The sequence below is a fragment of the Bos indicus x Bos taurus genome, chromosome 14 (assembly GCF_003369695.1).
Source record: "Bos indicus x Bos taurus breed Angus x Brahman F1 hybrid chromosome 14, Bos_hybrid_MaternalHap_v2.0, whole genome shotgun sequence".
NCBI lineage: Eukaryota > Metazoa > Chordata > Mammalia > Artiodactyla > Bovidae > Bos > Bos indicus x Bos taurus.
Window position 1 is genome coordinate 19315337 of NC_040089.1, and position 25711 is coordinate 19341047.

The window sequence follows — 25711 nt, forward strand, 5'->3', positions numbered from 1 at the left end:
TGCTCTGCTCCTACACCCCACACACATCCTCACAATAAATGCTGCATAACCTTCCTCTGGTGCCACTGTGCTTCAGGGTGGCCATGTCAATAGGAGTGTAGGTCCCACCATCCACCTTTGAGCTTTTGCCCTCCATCCCCTTACTTCTACCCCCAAAGACAGAGGCATTGCTACTAGGGAGACTTGATCCTTCCATAGCGATTTCTTCTAAGGCTCTCAGTTGAAGCCCTGACTATAGGAGCTGACTAGTAGAGCCAGTACTGAGGAAAGCGTAAGAGTGACCCTTTGGTGCCTGGGGCCCTCTGCTCTAGGGACACCCTCCCTTCTCCTTAAACTCATTAGGACCTCAGTCCTTCTCCAGTGCACTGTTCCAGAGTGACAGAGTAGCTGTTAACCATGGGGAATAGCTCACGTGTTCACACAGCTACACACTGAATGTGACTCCCACATGAGAAACACAACAGACTGCATGTTATAGGTTACAAAAAGTCCACTACATACGAACCTTCAAGTCACGAACTTTCAATGATGTGAATGTGTGTTTACGTGTCCAATCACGTAAGTTAGTTCATGTGTCTGGTGTGTGCATTCTCTACAAGTGGTTGTGCTTTTGTGTACTTTACCAGAGAAAGGATGAAGAGAGACAAAAAGAAGAGGTAACTGAAGAACTGAAGAGATTCATGATGCAGGAAATGGCAAGGGGATTTTATTTATTTGAGGAGGCACCATTAGTGTGAGAGGTGCAGGATCCGAATGTAGAATGCTACATGAAGGTTGCAGCAGCTGTTTAGAATGCAACCCAGGACTACCATGTCATCTATGACAAGAAAAAAAGAGCTTCTACCTAGGTATCACTGGATCATTTTTTTCAAGAGGGTAGATAGAATTGAATCCAGCAAGGAACCAGAACCTGTGCCATCAATGTCAGGCATGAGTGAGATTGCACTCATGTGCAATTGTCTCCTGTTACTGACAATCCTTCACCTCTACCATCGGCCAACCTGTCCCCCCTCCAGTCAGTAACACTTATTGCCTGTTCACTAGATGCCAACCTGTCTGCCAGCTGTTGTACTGTATACCACTGTACTTTTCAAGGTACTGTACTGTAAGATTAAAAAATGTTTTCTTTTTTTCGTGATTTTTAATGTACTATTTTTGTGAAAAGTATTATTATAAACCTGGCTTCCTTGGTGGCTCAGACAGCAAAGAATCCACCTGCAATGCAGGAGACCTTGGTTCTATCCCTGGTCTGGGAAGATCTCCTGGAGGAGGAAATGGCAGCCCACTCCAATATTCTTGCCTGGAGAATCCCCATGGACAGAGGAGCCTGGAAAGCTGCAGTTCATGGGGTCACAAGGAGTTGGACACAACTGAGCAACTAAGCACATTATAAACCTGTTGTAGTTATGATGTAGCCGATTGTGTCAGTTGGGTACCTAGGCTTTGTTGTACTTACAAACAAATTGGACTTATGAACATGCTCTCAGAATGTAACTCATTCATACATAGGGGCCTTACTGTATTTGAAATAGACTTGTTGGAAAAGACAGATTAAAAATGTTTAATAGGCATAATGAATATCTTTATGGATATAAGAAAATACTATTAACAATAAGACCCAAGACAAAGGAACCACAGAAAAGAACAAAGTCAAAATAATTATAGGAATAACTTTTATTGTTGTTCAGCTGCTAAGTCATGTCCAAATCTTTGTGACCCCATGGACTTCTGAACACCAGGCTTCCCTGTCCTTCACTGTCACCCAGAATTTGCTCAAATTCATGTCCATTGAGTTGGTGATGCCATCCAACCACCTCACTCTCTGTTGCCCCCTTATCCTCCTGCCCTCAATCTTTCCCAGCACCAAGGTCTTTTCAGTAAGTCAACTCTTCCTATCAGGTGACCAAAGTATTGGAGCTTCAGCTTCAGCATCAGTCCTTCCAATAAATATTCAGGGTTAATTTCCTTTAGGATTTACTGGTTTGATCTCCTTGCTGCCCAAGGGACTCTCAAGAGTCTTCTCCAGCAGCACAATTCAAAAGCATCAATTCTTTAACTCTCAACCTTCTTTATGGTCTAACTCTCACATCTGTACATGACTACTGGAAAAACCATAGCTTTGACTAGAGAGACCTTTTTCTGGCAAAATGATGTCTCTGCTTTAATACACTCTCTAGGTTTGTCATTGCTTTTCTCCCCAGGAACAAGCAAAAAAGCAAGGAATAACGTAGTAGTTGAATTAAAGAGCACACTAGATTGAGTGAATAGAAGGATAAACACAGATGAGAGAAAAATGTGATCATTACCTTGAATGGACATTTCAAAGTATGGGCTTTGGAGCTGGCACACACTGAGGGAGGGTGAACTGCAGAGTGTGTATTTACAAAAGAACTGATTACCATAGTATTATGGTTGCGGTACAAGGAAAAGAGAAGGCCCAGTTCAGGACCCCGCCCTAGGCAGCAGCAATAGAGACTTTGCCACCTCAAGGTCTTGTGGGTCTTGATGGGAAGGTCACAGAGAAGCTGCCTTGAAAGAATGGGAGACCTGCAGTTGAGGGACATAGCAAGCCTAAGAAACCTCACAAGGGGGGTTTTCATAGAGTAAATGCCCTGACCATTTTATTTCCTTCCTCAAATCTTCAGCTAAGGCCCCCAATTAGCTGACCCCAAGTGCAGCCAGAGGAAATAGGAGCCTGTTGACACCTTCCCAGCCCACCCCACAGACAAGAAAGAGGGTATAAGAGTTCAACTGGAGGGACACCCCATCCCAGGATCAGTGGGAGGGGTGAGAGGGCCCCTGGAGAAGCAACTGCCACAGATGGTCTACAGTATTTGGATTGACTCTTCTGCCAAAAAATAAAAAGGAAGAAATTAAAAGTTTGAATCAATTTATTTAAAATAAAATCTTCATAAAGAGGTAGAAAGAAAGCTGGGATCTTCCAGACCAAATTCTGGAAGAAAGCCTACAATCAGAGTATAATTAGAATATGGGAGATCCAAAGTTGTTTTTGCTGCAAGAGTGTTCTAATATGCAGGTCAAAACTGGGCCTCAGCAAACATCCGCAACAGGAAGTCAGGGCTCTCCAGAGAACAGCTGCATGTTTCTATATCTATATCTATGTATCTATCTATATACATAGAGAGATTAGTTTTAAGGAGTTGGTTCATTATAGAGACTGAAAATCCAAAATCTGCAGGATGTGCCAGCAGTCTGGAGACTCAGAAAGAACTGATACAGCAGCTCAAGTCCATATGAATCGTATTTTAAATGTCCTATATTTCATTATGGTTTGACATGTTGGGAGCCCTTCATGGTCAGGGAGAAATAATAATCAACTGTGAACATACCTTTTATTTGCAAACAACCAATCCCAAGTCCATACCCACAACAGCTAACTTTATCCAATTCTCACACTCCAACCCAATATATCCCCTGCCCTAAACCACTGCAGAAAACGAAACCACCAATGTAGCCTAGAGCCCACTAACTTTATTCACATTTGCCATTGCTAAGCTATTTTCCTGCCAGCCTTGCTTTTTCCATGGAAAACACAATAAAGACTCTGGGCCATGCTTTCCTCTCACCCTTGCTTCTGTCTCCTGACCAGACTGGTCCTTCATCATGTGGCTCTTTGTGGGGGTAGAGGACCCCTCCTTTTGGGAAGTGTAAGTAAAGAAAGTCTTCTCTCAGTGGTAATTGGCCTCTGTGCCATCACTTGGTTTTGCTGAAACATGCCATCACCATGCTTCGGTGAAAGTTTTATCTTTTGTATTAGGTTCGAAGGATTCATTCATAAAAGAAACCACTTGTTATTCACAAGTAAACAATTTAATGAAGAATTATCTTACTTTCAATATACAAAAAGAAATAGAAACAGTAACATAAAAGGAAAAGCAAAAATTGTCCTTTTTATTTTTAAATTTTTTAAAATTTTCTTTTATGTTTATAGATGACACTTTTAAATATTTTGACAATTTTTTTCAAGGTCACAGAACAATAACAATTTTCCTCATTCCTTATTAAAATTGCTTTGATTGCCATTTTTATGGTCCCTCCCTAACACCCAGGCAAGGCAAGGACTACCTATAGTTAAGAATAGTACCTACTTCAGGAAAAATTAATTCTGATATCACTGAGTAGTCGAATTATTTTGGAAATAATCTACATAACTAAATGCTGAAATACATCATTTCTTCTCCATATTTATTCTTTTTTAAAAACTTTTAATACTGTAAACCATTCATTGCTTAGACTGTTTTTGGTGAAAATTTGCTCTTGGTGGCAAAAATCTTATTCTTTATATGTATCCTTATGGATATACATAATATGTAAACAGATATACATTATATCAGTAATATTTAATTTAACTTAGTAGAGTGCTGACTAGGATTAAAAAGACTAAAAACAACTCCTTAGTGGAGTACTAATTAAAAAAGGTAGAGAAACACTGGTTGAAACAGACTATAAATTATTTGGAAACTGATGTGATCTTGCCACTGGGATTTGTATGGATGTCCTTTGGATGGGGGCTTTCCTTGTAGATCACTGGTAAAGAATCCACTTGCCAATGTAGGAAAATTGAGGTCAATTCTGGGTCAGGAAGTTCCCCTAAAGGAGAAAATGGCAATAAACTCCATATTTTGGCCTAGGAAAGCCCATGGACAGGGGAGCCTGGTGGGCTACAGTCCATGGGGTCGCAAAAGAGTTGGATACTAGTCTGTGATTAAACAACAACAACAAAGGAAGAGTAACAGTATGTACATCAACTAATTGCACTGATGGACATCCAGACTTAAACAGTGCTGGGAAGTCCTGTGTAATAGCAATCTGGTGTCTCAATTGGGAAAAGGTCCAGGGCAGCATGTTTGCTCATGGCTAAGTCTTCAAAATTGCAGTTTGGGGCTCCCACTTATAATCCCAGGCCACAAACTGATACATCATCTGTTTGCCAGTAAACTGCAGCACTAGATTATGTTAATCTTTTTTTACAATGCTGTTTGTTTTGTTTTGCAAATCTTAGAACGTTGGTAAACCCTTAGCCATGGTTGGCCAGACCACCTCCAAGGCCTCAACAACTCCAAGTTCTGCCCCCTGTCTTATCTGTGGTGCTGCTGGTCCTGCACTCACAGCAGGCATGGAGTCAGGGCAGTATCCAGAGAGGTCAGAAGCAAGGTCAGAGGCCTCCTCTGCTTTCTTGCCTCTGAAGCTTGAGCACGATTACTTCCATTTACTTTCTTTAACACCCCTTAAGCTAAAATCCCACAGGTACATTTTAATAGAAAATCCAAAAAGGCTGTCATGCTGCCCACCTAGGAAGGAACAACATTGCAGCTCAAGTCTGATGGCAGTCTGCTTGCAAAATACCTTCTTACTCCAGGACAGTTTCTCTTTTCTTCTATTCAGACCTTCAACTGATTGGATGAGGCCCACCTACATTATGGAAGGCAATCTCCTTTCCTCAAACTCCATTGATTTAAACATTAATCTCAACAAAACACCTTCATAGAAACATCCAGAATAATGTTTAAACACTGTCACTTTAGGCAAGTTGACCTGTGTTAACTAAAAAAAGGTAGTCACAGCCTAAAAGTGGTGACTCAGATGGTAAAGAATCCACTTGCAATACAGAAAACCTGGGTTTGATCCCAGGATTGGGAAGATCCCCTGGAGGAGGGCATGGCAACTCACTTCAGTATTCTTGCTTGGAGAATCCTCACGGACAGAGGAGCCTGGTGAGCTACAGCCCATGAGGTTGCAAAGATTCAGACATGACTGAGTGATTAAGTGCACACACACACACACACACACACACGTGTTTTATTTAGTGGGAATTGTTAGGACTTCAAGTCCAGGAGACAGATTCTGAAATTGCTCCCAGGAGGTGGGTTGAGGAGTTTGGTTAGATACGAGTTTGCAACAAGGGGTGTGTAGTCTGAACATCAAAAGATTATTCTTAATTAAGGAAAACCAGATTTCTCAAGTCAAGGAATTTAGCACTCTTCTATGTATGGAAAGATACAACCATTTGGGCTCACTGAAATCATTCCTTTCATATGCATCTCAGCTACCTGGGGCCAGCATCCTGCTTCTTGATTTTTCACAACCTTAATTCCTTGCTCACTGTAAGGTGTGGCAGCAGCCAACAGCTGCTGTGTTGCAGGCTTATTCTCCCTTTCAAGTGCCCTCTGGGCTCAGAAATTCACATTTGGAGGTCCCAAATTGCTAATGACTGTGACATTCTTGTTTACTGATATGGTAGGAAATACTCCATTTCACAGTACCTCCCTATGGTTGAAAATTCAACCAATATTTGGGAGACATTTCGTGACAATTTTTGCCCCATGGTGCTGGAAAGCTCATCTCAGATCAGGTGGAAGTTCTCATCAGTATGTCACTCCAGGCATTAATTCTGGCTTAGGCCCATCGATAGATAGTAAAATGTTCCCTGGATCCTCTATCTTCTAAGCTATTAAGATTCAGGAGATATTTCCCTGTTGCTTCTTCCCATGCCAAGAATTACACTATTACAATTTTTGGTGGGATGCAGAACTATATTTTTCATAAATTGCTTGAAGTCACCTACTCACCATTACATTTGTTGGAGGCCTGGCTATATACTATAAGAGACAACAGTATTATAAAATAGAAGACCCTGATGCTGGAAAAGATTGAAGGCAGGAGGAGAAGGGGACGACAGAGGATGAGATGGTTGGATGGCATCACCAACTCAGGAGTAAGCTCCCTGATGATGGACAGGGAAGTCTGGCATGGTGCAGTCCATGCCAGATTGGATTGCAAAGAGTCAGACATGACTGAGAGACTGAACTGAACTGACTGAATGTAGCTAGTAACCTTGACAAGGCATAGTGTAGCAGCTGCTGCTGCTAAGTCACTTCAGTCATGTCCGACTCTGTGCGACCCCATAGACGGCAGCCCACCAGGCTCCCCCATCCCTGGGATTCTCCAGGCAAGAACACTGGAGTGGGTTGCCATTTCCTTCTCCAACGCATTAAAGTGAAAAGTGAAAGTGAAGTCACTCAGTCGTGTCCGACTCTTCACGACCCCATGGACTGCAGCCTACCAGGCTCCTCTGTCCATGAGATTTTCTAGGCAAGAGTACTGGAGTGGGGTGCCATTGCCTTCTCCCATAGTGTAGCAGAGATACAAGTATAAACTGTTTGGAAGCAAAGAACAGGTTAAAACAATGATTAGTATAACTAAGTTGTAATCTAGTTGCAATAAACTATCAAGTCCACAGGGTAGGCAGCTGGAGAAGCAAAATCCTGGCAGGGTCAGGTAGGAGAAAAAGACAAATGTCCCATCTCCATTTACAAAGACATATACTTCATTAACCAGTTGTAGGTCCCAGCGAAAGAGAAAAAAAGGTTAAGTGGGAAACAGATTCAAGCTAGTATATTTTTCAAAGTCAAGGTTATAAATCATATTTATCAGTTCATTCGGTCCCATGTAGTTGATTTCTGTTGATCCACATAAAATAATCAGATTTTCTCATTACAGTTTGGATTTAGTTACTTAGTTCAGTAGCATTACCTAAAGGCTGTCAGAAACAATTCTTGTTTAAAAGTTCATTTTTTGTATACATTTTTTTCATTTTGTGTATATTTTCATTTGCATACATCTTCATTTGTATACTTTTTAACAGCACTTATGACATTGCAATGTGTTTGAGGTAGTCTAAGACTGTAAGCTTCTTTGGGCTGGGATCCTAATCTCAGCAATGTTTTTTCCTAAACCTAGCACAGGGAAGATTGTGTTTTATAAATAAATGAATCTATTATAATTTTTTATTAAATAAATAAAACTAAAATGAACAACTCTAAAATCAAATGACTAACATAAATTTTTTAAATTATTTTAAATCCATGATTAAAATAAATAAGAAACTAAAAACTCATAATTATACAAATGAAATATGTATTAAAAATAAGTTAAAATAACTCAGACATTAAATCATTTAAAAATATGTGTGTAGTTGAAAACAACTTTAAAGCTGACTCTGAAAACCAGTTAAAAGGAATAGCTCAAGCTTTCGGGAAGATTTGGCCATTGTCCCCTCATAAACTATACAAGCTGCTCCCTTTATCAAAGAGCAAAACTGGGGCAGAGAAGGGCAGCTGCGGCGACAGAAATAAGAGAACAGACAGACACCCATGGAGGAGAAGTGGAAGAACAGAGCTGAGAACACTCCAGAAGCAAGATACCATATATTTGTTAGCATTTCATAACAACAGGAGAGAAAAGCTATTTAAATTATGCTGCTTTCTACAAATTCAAGAAAACAAACTTCATATAAAGTTTAGTGACATAAACTATTGATGTTGAATCCCAGGCAACAGTTGCATGGGGCAAAAGGACATACTTTCAGAATAACACCACTGCAGAAAATTAAAGTGCATCTTCTTGACGTACTTCAGGTATTATAATGTGCTTTTTTTCAAAAGTGAAATGAGAAAGAGAACTTCCTTCATGACAGTCATTTCTGTGTCTGTGTGTCTTACCAAGCCTAATTTTAATACAGCAAAGAAGTTATTCGTGTCGACAAAAAACTGAAGTGCCAAAGTTCAGAGAGTTTGGTTAATTAACATAATGAGGATTAGAAATAGTTTCATATTAGGTCCCTGCCAGATTTAATGACAGTACATCCACTCCAGCACTCTTGCCTGGAAAATCCCATGGACGGAGGAGACTGATAGGCTACAGTCCACAGGGTCGAAAAGAGTCAGACACGACTGAGCGACTTCACTTCACTTTCACTTACTGGGAGAAGAGTCAGTGAATTAAGATTAGTGCAAAGCAATTTTCACATATCAAGGGAAGTCATTCTGGCTAATACATGAGTTAAACTGAATGTTTTACTAAAACAGCCTGTTTGCGGCCTGTCAAACATACATTGTACATCTGCTTAATTATTAAAGAAAAGCAGACATTGATTAGAAATGAAGATTGTCCATGTTAAAAATAAAGATTAAATGCTTCCCTTGTGCCAATGATGGCACTTATTTGAAGATAAAGACTCCCTTCCCAGGTGCCAAGTCTACACTGACTTGCTGTGTACATGTTGATCTTTTTTTTTTTTTTTTTTTTGAACCTTGAAGGAATCTATCTCTGACTTATTTGTTGTTCTTAGTTCTGAAAAGATATAAAACTGTGTGGGAAACTGTGCTTCTCTGGAGCAGTACCTCAGAGTTATTTGAGAGGCTGTCTTCTGGGCTATAGTCTTCAGTTTGGCTCAGATAAAACGTTTTTCTATTCCTGTTATAGATTGTTTAGTGATTATTTCCTTTGATAGGAAATCAAGGACAAGCCAACTTCAACCAGACCTTGATCCTCAATCAGCAAGCTAAAGGACATGCCCAGAGGTGCCATGATAATTCCTAGGCACTGGCTTTAGATGTTGACTTGTGGTACCATTTGTCAAATTATGGTTGAAGCACAACTCTAGGTTGGATATATGTTGTAGATTTTGGTAAAAATCTACAAAAGTTTGCTGCTCCATTGGAATTTACAACATAGAACATTATAAATGTTTATCACTATTTGAAAATTCTGTGCTGTACATGAAACCATTTACCTCAGATGGGACTTGATCCCATGTGCTGGGACTTGAACCTGGCGAAACCCACAGTACCTGGTTTCAGGACCTAATAAAGCTCAGATTCTTGATGTCTCATCACAGAAAGAATTTAGGAAAAGACAAAGTGATAGGTAAGTAGTGAGTTTATTTAGAAAGAGACAAAGTGATAGGTAAGTAGTGAGTTTATTCAGAAACACATCCCACAGACAGAGTGTGGGCCATTGCAGGGAGTGAGTGTGGTGGCCACAAAGTGTGGTGTGGTTAGTTTTTATGAACTGGGTAATTTCATAGGCTAATGACTGGGAGGATTATTCCAACTATTTTGGGGGAAGGGGTAAATATTTGTCTTTAGACAGTGCCTAGGAATTATCATGGCACCTCTGGGCATGTCATTTAGCTTGCTGATTGAGGATCAAGGTCTGGTTGAAGTTAACTTGTCTACCATCTTGGATCCATTTGATTCTAATCAGTTTATTTTATGTCCTTGAGCTATGTCATTCTTTCAAAAATTGTGCCCTGCCCACTTCCCTCTTGTTTTATACTCTATGTGTAATAAACCACTTTACTTGTAATAAACTGATGTATATGTAATTTTTTCTGGAGAGCTAGTTATTAAACATTTACTTGCTCATCATTCTACAAACTCCATCGGAAGTGTGCAGACATTTCCAAGCACAGCACCTTCACTCAGCTTGGCAGTGTTCAACTGCTGAGCATTCAGCCATCTCTGTGACTACAGATTTCCACTGTACCTAGTTGGGGTCCTGCAGTAATCCAGTTGCTGGTCAGGAGGTCAGCAGTCAGCCAACAGTTCTAAGTAGAAGAAACACAGCCCCTCATTTTCCTTTCCCAAGAGCAGACAGTCCAGGTGAAATGGAAAAGACTGTGCTTATGAAGCTTACTTTTAGCTATTCAAAGCTAAACTTAATAGATCTGTCACAGGACCTATGACTTGGTGTGATATAAAGCTACATGCGCCAGAGTGGGTTTTTGAAGACGGCAGAAATTGGAAATACATTCAGAAGCTGGTTTTCAATGCTCTCAGCCAAGATTAGAGTCAGTTGTTTTCATGCTAGAAAGGGGTAACTGTGATGCGGCCGAGAAGTACAAGAGAGCACCTCCCCACCAGGCTCTTGCTTTGGCTCTGGAGTAAAGTGTAACACAGGGATGGGTTGAAAGGTCTGAACCGTCAGGGAATTGAAATCATGTGACTAGTATAAATTCCTGTGGCTTTTCCTGTTCCTTCTTTCAGTGTCTCTGTTGTGTCCTTAGTGAGAATACACACGACACTGTGGCAGATCCTAGTTTTCTGGAATATGTAAAGGGTAGACTGAGTGAGAACAAAAGCTGGAAAGGAAAGAGTGGGCTTCTACAAACAATCCAGAATTGGAGAGCGCTTGTTATCGCTTTCTGCAAAGGGAGGACTCCTCACCCTCTGTCAGAGTGAGAAAAACCAGGGTGTGAAAAAGCTCTTTCCTGTGGTGAGGGCAGCTCTGAGATAATGGCCCAGGAAGACTGTCTCTATCTACGCTCAACAGCAGGAGATGGGTAAGATCCATGACACATTTGTGTGAATGAAGCTTCCAACCAGGAGTCCAGGATCGTCATTTGTCTCCTGGGAAGTGTATACTTTTTAATGATCTTTCTGAACATCTGGGGAACCATTTACAGGGAAAATATCTTTTACACTCAAATTTTCCATGCACTATAGAAAAAGTTGGCAGCTTACTTTTCACAATTTCTGTTCTTTTCAGAGCTAGGTAAATCAAGGTTTCTCAGTTGGTTAGTTAAGTGGATGTATAAATGGATGGATAGATAGAGAAAATGGTTAAGGTGGTTTTCTTGCTTAAAATCAGGAATTATTCTCTTAAGAGAATCCATAATCCTGATTCCTAATTTTCTATTTAAAATGTAGATGAGCATTTATATCCTGGATATTCTTACTAAAAATGAACATGTCTCGCTTTTCCTTTTTATCACAATTGTAACCTCTCAAGTGTAGAACAGTCCTCTTGTTCAATTTCCTTAAGTGGAGCTATTGACAATGAGACAATATATATTTTTGTCTGTTTTTTGTTTTGTTTTGTTTTTAGCAAACTTCATATTGGTATAAAAGTGTAGAAGATATGCATTTTGTAAATATTTTACACATAATATAAACACATTCATCAGGTTCTTAGGATAAATTGCAAAGTTCATCATTTGTTTATTTGTAGAAAATTCAGCTACAACAGATAGTACTGTTCAGAACGTACTTGGAACTATGTAAAGACAATATTGCTATCAGAAGACATTTTTACCCAGAAATATTTATGTCTCAAAACTTTAATAATTATTTTTTCCCAAACTACAGTCTCAGTCAATAGTGGCTGAACTCAACTTTTTTCTTTAACTCTCATTTGAACATTACATCAAATTCATATTTCCATAGCCAGTGGTGGAAAATTTTGAAAATGCCCAGAAACTAATTTGTAACATACGTTTTTAAAATAACTGCATTTCATAGGCTTATCAACTAAGGAGTATTTAAAAAACTGAAAAATTCAGTGGGAATATCACCTGTCTGTGAGCTTTCTATTTGAACATTCTCAGGTGTGCAGTTTCACGCGCATGGGGCCTTTCTCAGCCAGCCTGGCTCCTTCGTGTTCTGAAGAATCCTGGGAGACTTCCACAGTCACTGACTTTGGCATTGTTTCACTTCTCTCTCCTGCTCAAGCCTGAAGGGTGGGACCACCAACCCCAACTTATAGTGGGCCTAAGAAGATATTTGCCATGTGTATGTGTGTGTGTGTGTGCACATGCACACATGCACGCTTGCCTGCTTGCTTTGTAGAGCTCTAAAGTACTAAAGTATTCACTGTTGTTCAGTCACTAAGTCATGTCTGACTGTTTGCGACCCCATGGTATGCAGCACGCCAGGCTTCCCCTGTCCTCCACTATCTCCCAGAATTTACTCAAACTCATGTCCATTGAGCCGGTAATGCCATCCAGCCATCTCATCCTCTGTCGTCCCCTTCGCCTCCTGCCCTCAATCTTTCCCAGCATCAGGACCTTTTCCAATGAGTCAGCCTTTGGCATCCAGTGGCCAAAGTATTAGAGCTTCAGCATTAGTCCTTCCAATGAATATTCAGGGTTGATTTCCTTTAGGTTTGACTGGTTTGATCTACTTGATGCTCAAGGGACTCTCAAGAGTCTTCTCCAACACCACAGTTCAAAAGCATTGGAGCTCAGCCTTTTTTACAGACCAATTCTCACATCTGTAGGTGACTACTGGAAAAACTATAGCTTTGACTATTCAGACCTTTGTCGGCAAAGTGATGTCCCTGTTTTTAATACGCTGTCTAGGTTTGTCTTGGCTTTTCTTTCAAGGAGCAAGTGTCTTTTAATTTCATGCTGTAGTCACTGCCCACAGTGATTTTAGAGCCCAAGAAAATAAAATCTGTCACTGTTTCCCCATGTATTTGCCAGAAGTGATGGACCCAGGTGCCATGATCTTAGTTTTTTGAATGTTGAGTTTTAAACCAGCTTTTTTCACTCTCCTCTGTCACCTTCATCAAGTGCTCTTTATCCCTTCACTTTCTGACATTAGGGTGGTGTCATCTACATATCTGAGGTTATTGATATTTTTCCCAGCAATCTTGATTCCAGCTTGTGATTCATCCAGCCCAGCATTTCTCATGATGTACTCTGCATAGAAGTTAAATAAGCAGGGTGACAATATACAGCCTTGACGTACTCCTTTTCAATTTTGAATCAGCCCATTGTTTCATGTCTGGTTTAACTGTTGCTTCTTGACCTGCATACAGGTTTCTATGGAGGCAGGTAAGGTGGTCTGGTATTCCCATCTCTTTAAGAATTTTCCACAGTATTCATAGTGAAAGTGAAAGTGTTAGTTGCTTAGTTGTGTCTGGCTCTGCGACCCCATGGACTGTAGCCTGTCTGGCTCCTGTGTCCATGGAATTCTCCAAGCAAGAATACTGGAGTGGGTAACCTTTCCCTTCTCCAGAAAATCTTCCTGACCCATGGATCTCTCTTGAATTGCAGGGAGATTCTTTACTGTCTGAGCCACCAGGGAAGCCCAAAAATAAAAGCCCATTTAACTCAACAAAGATCCCATTTCAGTGTTCACACTGAGAACTCTCTGTTTAGCTGTATGTGTAGTACACTGGGATGACTCTCTCTGGGCAGGGAGTTTCAGTGTTGATTGAAAGCCACTTTTCTGTCCACAAAAGCACTTCAGTATATATAGCTTTGTATCACATGCACAATAAGCTCTGTGATGGCCTTTGCATTGCATTCAGCTTTGAATATTTTAAAGGAAGTTCTACAAGGTTTATAAAATATCAATATTTTGATCGATTAATTTAATTCAGGCTGTATTGTCTATCCCAGAGTCTTTTTCTCTGTCATATTTTACTCTTATTGATTTGTTTGACTGAATAATTTGCAATATTTTTCCTGTTTTCCTTCTTGTGTTTTTAGTTATGGTATCTGTCCAAATAGGGCTGTGTTCAATCAATAGAGAGCAAGTGTATTTGACAGATTCAACTGAGAAGCACCTAATTCCCAAGTTCTGTGTGACAGGCAGGAAGGCAGACTCGTTGGTCCACTTCAAGAGCTCCTTTTTATGGAGATACTGGTGATAACTCCAAAAAGTGCTAACTGTCCTGAAAGCATGTCACAACTGAGTCATTAGTAGAGGAAGCTGGAGAAAAGGAGGTAGGGTGCCAGCTGCCTTTTCCAATCGTGGCTCCCTCCCCTCATGCGCTCCTTTCTCTGTCTGTGGAACATTTTTTGGCGTCTGCTCCTTGCCGCATTCACAGCATGGTGGTGCTGGGAACACACATGTGGCACTGGCCCTGCCCCCCAGGGCTTAGAGCTTCTGAAGAGACTGAGTGAACACATAAATAATGCCAAGTGTTGCAGAATCTATGTGTGGGGCTCAAGGAGTGTGTGAAAGGGAGCTGTTACCTGAAGGGCCACACGTTTGGTGTACTCTGAATCATCAGAGATTCCGCCTGAACAGGCCCCAGCCTCTAGTGTTTACTCTCGCACATCTAGTCATATACAGTAAGTCCCCTACATGCAAACTTTTGTCAGGTTTCAAGGACATGAATATGTGTTCACATGTCCAGTCATGTTAGTTTGAGGATCTGGCACACGTTGTCAAGCACACGCATCCTCTACAAGTGGTTGTGTTTTTGTGTTCTCACTGTATAAGCACTGTATAGAGTGAGAGTGAAAGTTGCTCGGTGGTGTCTGACTCTTTGTGACCACACGGACTATACAGTCCATGGAATTCTCCAGGACAGAATACTGGAGTGAGTAGCCTTTCCCTTCTCCAGGGGATCTTCCCAACCCAGGGATCAAATCCAGATCTCCCTCATTGCAGGCAGATTCTCTACCAGCTGAGCCACAAAGGAAGCCCAGGAATACTGGAGTGGGTAGCCTTTCCCTTCTCCGGTGGATCTTCCTGACCCAGGAATCAAACTGGGGTCTCCTGCATTGATAGAGTACAGTAATATAGTATTTATATTTTAAACCCAAGATGTCCAGAAGCAAGCATAAAAGCAGTGGTGATGTAGCAGTGACTATATTGTAAGATTAAAAATATTTTCTTTACTTCTTGTCTTTATGTATTATTTGTGTGAATAGTATTGCAAGACTATTGCAGTAGAGTACTACATAGCTGATTGTATTTGCTTGGTACCTAGGCTAACTTTGCTGTGCTTACAAGCAAATTGGATTTATGACTGTGCTTTTAGAATGGAACTCATTTGTATGTGGGAGACTTACTGTACCTTGAAATAACTAGGAAAACAAGAAAGGCTCTTTCATGAAAAAGTTTATTAAGCATTACAAATATTCATTTAATCTTCTGGTTTATAAGAAAGGAAACCAGTCTATTACATACAACATAGACAATGCAAGAGGACATATAATCCCTGGCTTCCCCATGCAGCACCATCTGGTTCAGCCACGCTGGGAGGCCAGGAACAGTTCTGGTTCTGCTGGGTGAACTGTGGTCTGATCAGCAGGCTCCCCCTCCACTGAGGATGGATTTCAGGAGGAACCAGGACAAGAGGAGGAGAACATGCCACGTGAGCTGGGGTCTCAGTCCATTAGAGTGTGAGGTGAGAAAGTCTTTCAAGTCTGGGGAAAAAAATCCCGAGAGAGTTATGAGACATGCTGTGCAGGCCTGCTTGTAGAGAGTGAACTAGAATGTCTGCACCTGCTCAAGGAAAGGCCCTTTCCTGCCTGGGCCTCCCTACTGGGCCTTACCCTGTGGACTGGGCCACCTGGCGGGCAGCACAGAGCACGGATGGACACCAGCTGTGGAGAACACAGCACAGCTCAAGGGAGATGAGCTTCCCTTTAGCTTGTGCATTCCTTTCGCTGCAGCTGGAAACAGGGATTTTTATGTAACTTGGAGAGCTGAAGGAGAATCTGTTTGCTGCTTTTAAGGCTCACAAAGAAATAGTCCTTCAGCCCTTATCATTTGGCGCATGAGCTAACCAAGGTGGTGGTTCAGAGTACTATACTGTCATTTAACAATTAAAGTGGATCTGATTTAAAATAAAGTAAAACTGCTTGCATCCATCTGCTATCATCTGTTCCCCCAGATAGTCCTAACACTATTTCTTTGACTAGGGACCACTTATTAAAGAGGAGGAAAGCACCCTTTCCTACAGCGATGGTGGATGTTCTCACAAAGGACATGACAACGAGGTACAGCTGCAGATGTGCCCCAACTGGAGTGCTCACCACCCCACTGAGGCAATGTGGCTCCTCCACTGCAGGCCTCACTCTGAGCCCCAAACTCAGTAGGTCTGGCTTTTCCTATAGCTAGGACCCCACCCCAGAGGTGTTTAGTGGGAATCTCTGGGGTAGTGAGACCAGATAAGGGTGTTTGCTAAACTCCCCAGTGATGAAGGGTTACCACGTGAAACTGACAAGCCCCACAGGTATGGCTAGAGGCAGGGGCACCAGCTCCACTAAGTAGTCTCCCAAGCAAATCTGGAATTGGATGTGGGATCGGCTGGTCAGGGAAGCATACAAAGGCCCAACTTACAGGGACTTTTTCCCCAGGGCTGTTTGGCAGAGGCCAACCTGTTCTTCCCCCTGACAAACCTGCCAAGCCCTGTCCTCTAGGATTCTGCCAGAAAGTGCCTTCTGAACGTCAAAACCTGTGGTCAGCTTGAACCATCAAAAGCTAATAAGTAGACATCAAGACAAGCCACTGCAGCAGAGACCTGCCCTGCCTTTCTGCAGGTGACTATGGTGAACATGGCTAGGAGGCCACACTCAGCACAAGACTGAGGGCAGGCTCACTGCAGACCTGGGCACCATTCCCCACATCACCGCACATAGGAGAGGGTTGTTCCAGGGTACTAGAACCCCACAAAACAGAAGCCTTGGCATGCAGGCTCAGAGGTAGCTCCAGAAAAGCTGATGATACAACAGGTGCTCTCAGTGTGAGAAGCAGCTACTGGTCAGCCCATAGGGAGCTTCACTGTTGATTTTTCCCCTGGTGAAAGGGAACAGGCTGACCACAGGATTCAGGCCCTGTTGGTGGTCTTTTCTTGCATGTGAACTCAAAAGCCATTGTAAGAGTCAGTTTTATGAGTTTGGTTAAACCAAGTCAGTCCCCCAAGCAGGGGTCTCCAAACTGGGGCTGTGAGCACCAGGCAATGTCCCTCCTTAGGGGCCCAAGGTCACCCACCAAGCTAAGAGAGAAAATATTAGAACTTCCACTATATATTGATAGGAAAAATTAAAGCAAGCTTTATTCACATTTACTATTTATTGGAACCTAAAAAATCAATGGTTCTGTGGCCTATCATCATTTTTGCTGAGATAAGTCACTCAGTCATGTCCAAGTCTCTTTTTGTGAACCTATGGACTGTATGTAGGTCACCAGATTCCTTTGTCCATGGGACTGTCCAGGCAAGAGTACTGGGGTAGGGTGCCCTCCTCCAGAGGATCTTCCCAACCCAGGGATCAAACCCACATCGCCTGCATCTCCTGCACTGGCAGGCAGGTTCTTTACCACTAGTGCTACCTGGAAGCCCTTCATTATTTTATGTCCTACCAAAAAAGAAACTCTGCTACCAGTGATGATATACTATAACATAGGATTTTAATTATATACTTACCAGAAGTTCTCTTTTCAGACTTACACATCGCAGAGATTTTTATCATTACTTTAGTCTTAAGCACGTGTGAAAAGGAAGATAGAACTGAAATCAAATTTGTGAATGCTCAGCGTGTGGCACTATATCACCACCACGAAGTGGTGATTTAAAATAGTTTGGAGACCACCTTGGGTGAGGATAAAATCGTACTTCAGTATGAGGTTCAGAGCTGGCATTCCCCAAATTTTCCAGTTTACAGATAACCCTGAATGCCCTTGGAAAGCCACACGGCTTTCTCTCCTGTCATGACACCCAGAGAAGCTACCCCACTGAAATGACACCTATCATGGGAGAATGTCCCAGAGGGATTTGACAAAGGATCTGCTCTCTCCCAGTCAGCATGCCCTCGGCTGACAGCCAGCTGGAGCCAGGACCTAGGAAGGCCATCCTTCCAACAGGCCCACAACCTGGCTCCGGCCTGCAGACGTTCACTTGCTTGTTGTTTGGTTGGTTGTCTGCTTTGCGACAGAACTGTACTTTTTAAATTGGGTTTGAAGAATGAGGTGAGGCCTGACCTGACCCCAATCTGACATTTGCATGACCTGTTTCTCTCTGAAGAAGTTCTAAATTGCTTCTTCACCGTGTCATTACCTAGACTCTAAATTTTAGAACATATTGGTTCTTGATGCTAAAGAAATATTTAATTCTTTGGGTTATATGTAGGAAGAATCGCCCTCTCAGTAAAACGAGATCATGGGTTGATTTAAGGACTGCTAGCTCCAAGGCTGTCATTCTTCTTGATTTTTTTTTTTTTTTTAACTCTAGCAATGCTCACCAATTAACGTGTATAGCGGATATTTTTCACAACCTAAAAAAACACATTTTGGTAAATTTGCATATAAGTCCTAGATTATGAAGCAATTTTTTCTAATCTCATTGTATTGATGTGAACACTGTCGATGGTGACAATAATGCAACAATATTTTATTTTATGTATAATATAAAACAGGTATAGGGCCTTTTCATCTTTACAAATCTGTGGGGTAAATTATTTCTGCTGTGGAGACTGAAGCACAGTTTATAAAGATGGTAAACATTACAACAAGTATTTCAGGGGATTTGAACAAGTATTTTGTGGATTTCCCATGCTTTTTCTATTATGCCAAATTTCCTCTTTAAACACAAAATTAACAAATATAAATGAAGAAAATGGTAGAATGATATTTACCTGTTTAAAATATACTGTATTTATTAATAGAATACTGAAAATAGATGGCTTTAATGTAATGTAATAGTAGGCAATGGCCTTCATGGTGTTTCTTCTTTGGCACTATATTTGGAACTAAAACGTCAACAGTCATCCATTTAATATTTATTTAGAATTATTATACACAGAGCATTATTTTAGGTCATGGAAGAGAAAAATTACAAGACAGCTCACATCAACAAATAAGACTGCTTTGCATAAATTTTATTCTTCAGTATCTGTGTGAAAGTTCAGGGCAGATTATCCTCATTTTACATGAGGAAACTGGAGAATAAACAGTGTTCCTCTGAAACAGAATGAAAAATATGTCCTTGAAAAGATATTATATTGGGATTAAGAAAGCCTGTTGTACGTGGACCCGTAGAGTGTCAAGCAAAGAGGGCACTTGGAGATTCTCTGGCCTTTGTGTGCCTAGAGGAGCCAAAGGACCCTGATTCTGTAGTATACTTTTATCTTTTGGATTGGCTAAAAAGTGTTTGGATTTTTCCATAAGCTATTATAAAAAACCCAAAGGAACTTTTTGGCCAGCCCAATATTTGTGATTCCCCTATCCATATGTGTCCTTTCATATTAGAATTATATTGGAAACACAGTTTTCCATTCTATCTTCTATATACTCTTCAAAGTCATCATAAAATTCCATTAAAGGAATTAAAACATTTACTTACCTATTATTCTGCTATTGGATTTACAGTGTGGTCAAATTTTCGATATTCTAAATAATACTGTCCAAAATATTCTTAAAGAGGCCCACAATAAACCCATTAATAAATGATCAATTAATCTATGACAAAGGAGACAAGGTTACATAATAGAGAAAAGACAGTCTCTTCAACGAGCAGTGCTGGGAAAATTGGACAACTACATGTAAAAGAATGAAATTAGAAAACTCCCTAACATCATACCATACACAAAAATAAACTCAAAATGGATTAAAGACTTCCACAGAAGAATGGATACAATAAAACTCCCAGAGGAAACATATGCAGGACACTGTTTTACATAAATCGAAGCAGTGTTTTTTGAATTTGTCTCCTAAAGCAAAGCAAGTAAAAGTGCAAATAAACAAGTGGGATCCAATCAAATATAAAAGCTTTTGCACAGCAAAGGAAACCATCGACAGAACAAAAAGGCAACCTACTGAATGGGAGAAAATATTTGCAAATGATATGACATATAAGGGATTAATATCCAATATATATAAACAGCTCACACAACTCAGCATTTAAAAAGAAAAACTCACAACAAACCAAATTTAAGAAATGGACAGAAAACTGAACAGATTTTTTTCCAAAGAGTAAATGTAGATGGCCGACAGGCACATGAAAAGATGCTCAATGTGGCTTATCATCAGGGAGATGCAAATCCGAACCACAATGAGATGTTGCCTCTTACCTATCAGAAGGGCATCATCAAAAAGAATACAGATAACAAATGCTGTTGGGAATGTGGATAAAAGGGAACTCTTCTACACTGTTGATGGGAATGTAAATTGGTATAGCCACTGTCAAAAACAGTATAGAGGTTTTTTTCAAAAAACTAAAATTAGAATTACCATATGACCAGCAATTCCACTCCTGGGAATACATCCAAAAAACCCCAAAACACTAATTCAAAAAGAACATACACGCCAAGGTTCATAACAGCATTATTCAAAATTGTCAAAGTATGGAAGCAACCTAAGTGTCTATCAACAGATGAATAGATAAAGATGTGCTAAACACACACACAAGAGAGAATACTACTCGGCCATAAAATGAAATTTTGCCATTTCAGCAACATAAATGGGCTTGGAGGGTATTATCCTTAGTCAAATGGCAGATAGAGAAAGACAAATACTGAATGACATAATTTATACGTGGAATCTAAAAAACACAACAAACTATTGAAAAAACAAAAAAGAAGCAGACTCACTGATACAGAAAACAAACTAGTGCTTGCCAGAAGAGAGAAGAAAGAGGGAAGGGGCGATACAAACGTCCAGAAAATAAAAGGACTATTATGTGAAGCCATGTGTGTGAGACTTCAAAAACTTTTAAAAACACTATAGAATTTAAAGAATCTTTATTCAATTAAAAAAAAAAGACATATTTAGGGCAAATCTACTCAGTGGCTCAGGGAAAATTCAATAAAAAATGTAGCTTTACCAATAAGAGTTCTAATTATATTCATAATAAAATTTTAATGTAAAAAATACCACTCCAAAGAATATTGATTTTATACTGAAAATTACAGGAGAAGCCTGGAAGGAAATCGTGCCACTTGCAACAACATAGATGGACCTTGAAGGCATTACAGAAAGCAAAATAAGTGAGGCAAAAATGACAAATACCATCTGATTTCACTTTTTTGTAGAATCTAAAAATTGAAAAAGAAAAGAAATTGATGTAACATACAAGATGGTGACAGTTAATAATACTGCATTGCATATTTGAAAATTACTAAGAGAGTAGACTAATGTTAAAGCCGCCACCTGATGTGAAGAGCCGACTCATTGGAAAAGACCCTGATGCTGGGAAATATTGAGGGCAGGAGGAGAAAGGGATCACAGAGGATGAGATGCTTGGATGGCATCACTGACTCAATGGTCATGAGTTTGAGCAAGCTCTGGGAGATGGTGAAGGACAGGGAAGCCTAGCATGCCTCAGTCCATGGGGTTGAAAAGAGTCGGACATGACTGAGCGACTGAACAACAACAAAGAGAGTAGATCTTAAAATTTCTCATCACAAGAAAAAAAAGTCATTATTGTATGTATGGTGATGGATGTTAACTAGGTTTGCTATGGTTATCATTTCTCAATTATATATATTTGTATATAATACCAAACCATTGTGTATACCTGAAACTAATATAATGCTACATGGCAATCATAAAAGTCACTGCAGATGGTGACTGCAGCTATAAAATTAAAAGACGTTTGCTCCTTGGAGGAAAAGTTATGACCAACCTAGACAGCATATTAAAAAGCAGAGACATTACTTTGCAAACAAAGGTCCGTCTAGTCAAAGCTATGGTTTTTCCAGTAGTCATGTATGGATGTTAAGAGTTGGACCATAAAGAAAGCTGAGCACTGAAGAACTGATGGTTTTCAGTTGTGGTGTTGGAGAAGACTCTTGAGAGTCCCTTGGACTGCAAGGAAATCAAACCAGTGAATCCTAAAGGAAATCAGTCCTGAATACTCATTAGGACTGATGCTGAAGCTAAAGCTCCAATACTTTGGCCACCTCATGCGAAGAACTAACTCATTGAAAAAAGACCCTGATGCTGGGAAAGATTGAAGGCAGGAGGAGAAGGGGATGACAGAGGATGAGATGGTTGGATGGCATTACTGTCTCCATGGACATGAGTTTGATCAACCTCTGGGAGCTGGCAATGGACAGGGAAGCCTGGCATGCTGCAGTCCATGTGGTCGAAAAGAGTCAGCATGACTGAGTGACTGAACTGAACTGAACTATCTCATTTTTTAAAAAAAGTGTCTGACATAGTTCAGGGATGCGCTTATGTACTCTGGTAGCAATTTTATTTCAATTAATATTAATTGTACATTAATTATCACTATGTCAATGTTTACACCAGTATGCTATTGTATGTTGATTTATATTCTAAAATAATTTAAATGTTATTATAAAATATAATTTATCTCTTAAGAAAAAAAAAAAAGAATAGCTGAAGAAGTTAACCAGTCTAAGCTTCAATTTCCTCAAATATAAAAAGTATAATACTTACTTCAAAGGCTTGTTAAGAACTGACTGGGATTAAGTAAATAAAGTCCCTGAAATAAACTGAGAGCTAATAAAGATGCTTATCCTGATGACTGTCATCCTCACAACATCATAATCATCTATCAGCACTGCTGCTGTCGTTATCATCATCATCCTCAGGTCGTAACCAGTCAGCACAGCCACCACCACTGTCATCTGCCCTGACGCACAATCAGTGGGTCACAGAGTGCTCCTGACAAATTACTCCGAGAGATGACCTCACTATTTGGTTCACTTTTGATGAGCACAAGCCACACAAGTCACTATCATTGTCCTTGGCAGACAGTAGTCCCAGCCTTGAATGTTTTCCAGGATGTGAGCAGACATCCTGGAACCTAGCTCCTGCTCTGGTGCTTAGGACCCAAGCTGGCCTTGCTAGAAAGTGAAAGTGAAAGTTGCTCAGTCATTCTGACCCTTTGTGACCCCATGGACTATACAGTCGATGGAATTCTCTAGGCCAGAATATTGGAGTGGGTAGCCTTTCCCTTCTCCAGGGGAACTTTCCAACCCAGGAATCAAACCCAGGTCTCCCTCATTGCAGGCAGATTCTTTACCAGCTGAGCCCAAAGGGAAGCCCTTGCTTAGAATACTGAAAATGATCAGAGCTAGGCCTTTCCCCAAATCATTGCAAGGAGCACCAACCACAGTGGGAAATGACCTCACCTGTAGGACTACACAGGCACCGTCTGCAATTCTGATGCTTATGCCATAATCTGTGTCCTCATTTCTCTGGGTCATTCAAAGACCAGCTACTGAATCAGTGGCACAGGCCCGGCAAATGAAGAGCCTGTTAGGAGAGGGAGGAAGGGAAAGTATATTGCACTATAATCACCACCACACACTATGCCAAAGCCTTTGACTGTGTGGATCACAATAAACCATGGAAAATTCTTCAAGAGATGGGAATACCAGACCACCTGACCGGCCTCTTGAGAAGCCTATATGCAGGTCAGGAGGCAACAGTTAGAACTGGACATGGAACAACAGACTGGTTCCAAATAGGAAAAGGAGTACGTCAAGGCTGTATATTGTCACCCTGCTTATTTAACTTCTACGCAGAGTACATCATGAGAAACGCTGGGCTGGAAGAAGCACAAGCTGGAATCAAGATTGCTGGGAGAAATATCAATAATCTCAGACATGCAGATGACACCACCCTTATGGCAGAAAGTGAAGAGGAACTAAAAAGCCTCTTGATGAAAGTGAAAAAGGAGAGTGAAAAAGTTGGCTTAAAGCTCAACATTCAGAAAAAGAAGATCATGGCATCTGGTCCCATCACTTCATGGCAAATAGATGGGGAAACAGTGGAAACAGTGTCAGACTTTATTTCGGGGGGCTCCAAAATCACTGCAGATGGTGATTGCAGCCATGAAATTAAAAGACACTTGCTCCTTGGAGGGAAAGTTATGACTAACCTAGATAGCATATTCAAAAGCAGAGACATTACTTTGCCAACAAAGGTCCATCTAGTTAAGGCTATGGTTTTTCCAGTGGTCATGTATGGATGTGAGAGTTGGACTGTGAAGAAGGCTGAGCACAGAAGAACTGACACTTTGGAACTGTGGTGTTGGAAAAGACTCTTGAGAGTCCCGTGGACTGCAAGGAGATCCAACCAGTCCATTCTAAAGGAGATCAGTCCTGGGTGTTCTTTGGAAGGAATGATGCTAAAGCTGAAACTCCAGTACTTTGGCCACCTCATGTGAAGAGTTGACTCACTGGAAAAGACTCTGATGCTGGGAGGGATTGGGGGCAGGAGGAGAAGGGGATGACAGAGGATGAGATGGCTGGATGGCATCACTGACTCGATGGACGTGAGTTTGAGTGAACTTCGGGAGTTGGTGATGGACAGGGAGGCCTGCTGCTACTAAGTCACTTTAGTCATGTCCGACTCTGTGCGACCCCATAGACAGCAGCCCACTAGGCTCCTCTGTCCCTGGGATTCTCCAGGCAAGAACACTGGAGTGGGCTGCCATTTCCTTCAGTGCATGAAAGTGAAAAGTGAAAGTGAAGTCGCTCAGTCGTGTCTGACTCTTAGCGACCCCATGGACTGCAGCCTACCAGGCTGCTCTGTCCATGGGATTTTCCAGGCAAGAGTACTGGAGTGGGGTGCCATTGCCTTCTCCCAGGGAGGCCTGGCATGCTGCAATTCATGGGGTCACAAAAAGTCGGACACAACTGAGAGACTGAACTGAACTGAACTGAACACACCCACCCACCCTTTCCCCCACCCCCCACACACACTGCTGGCACCATGCAGAGCTGGCTGAGGAAGAGGAGCAGAAGTGGGGCTGAAGGGCTGCACCTTCACTAAGAATGTCACTAGAATGCTAATCCTATCCCAGGTTGCAGAGGAGGAAGGAAGGGAGGAAGATGGGTCTGAGGCTGAGCATTCATTATGTGTGTTCCTCCACCAGTCACCCCACCCAGGGAACACCACCAAAAGGGTGGTTTGAAGGGCTCTACCCCTAAGAGTGCTGCCTTTCTACAGCAATCTAACAGTGGACAAGGGGATGTGAAGTGGGGGTCAAGGGCTGTACCACCATTAAACATACCCTTACACTGTGGGATTGGCCCAGGGTCGACTACAGTGCAGGAAGGAAAAGGAGAGTAGGCCTAGGGCCTTCACATGGAGCCCACCCAGGGCTAACAAAGAGGACTGAAGAACTCTGCCTGCATTAACCAAGTCCCTTACTGCTATCCCAGCCAGAGCTTACTGTAAAGGGGAGAAGGCCGTGGAAGTGCTGTGCCTGCTATACCTGTGTCTCTGGTCCCTGCCTGAGATGACGACTGCAGCCGAGCATTTTGTCTGTTTTCTGACCTCAGAAGATTCACATTCCTTAGTTTTACAAGTAAAACATTTGCATTGAGTTGGGAACTGCTCAGAGTCATCACAAATAAGTGTTCACCCTGCGTGTTGTCCACACCCCACTGACTTTTAGTGGCAGGCCT

General features: G+C 41.3%; 1 protein-coding gene across 1 annotated transcript in view; it reads right to left on the bottom strand.

Moving 5' to 3' along the window:
- Nucleotides 1-15482: 15482 nt before the first annotated feature.
- LOC113903990 (cryptic protein-like) overlaps nucleotides 15483-25711 on the bottom strand; it is a 36094-nt gene continuing 25865 nt past the window's right edge. The window contains exon 4 of the mRNA XM_027560640.1: nucleotides 15483-15751. Within this exon, the coding sequence (XP_027416441.1) occupies nucleotides 15630-15751 (122 nt within the window). The 3' untranslated portion in view covers nucleotides 15483-15629. The remainder of the gene's footprint in view (nucleotides 15752-25711) is intronic.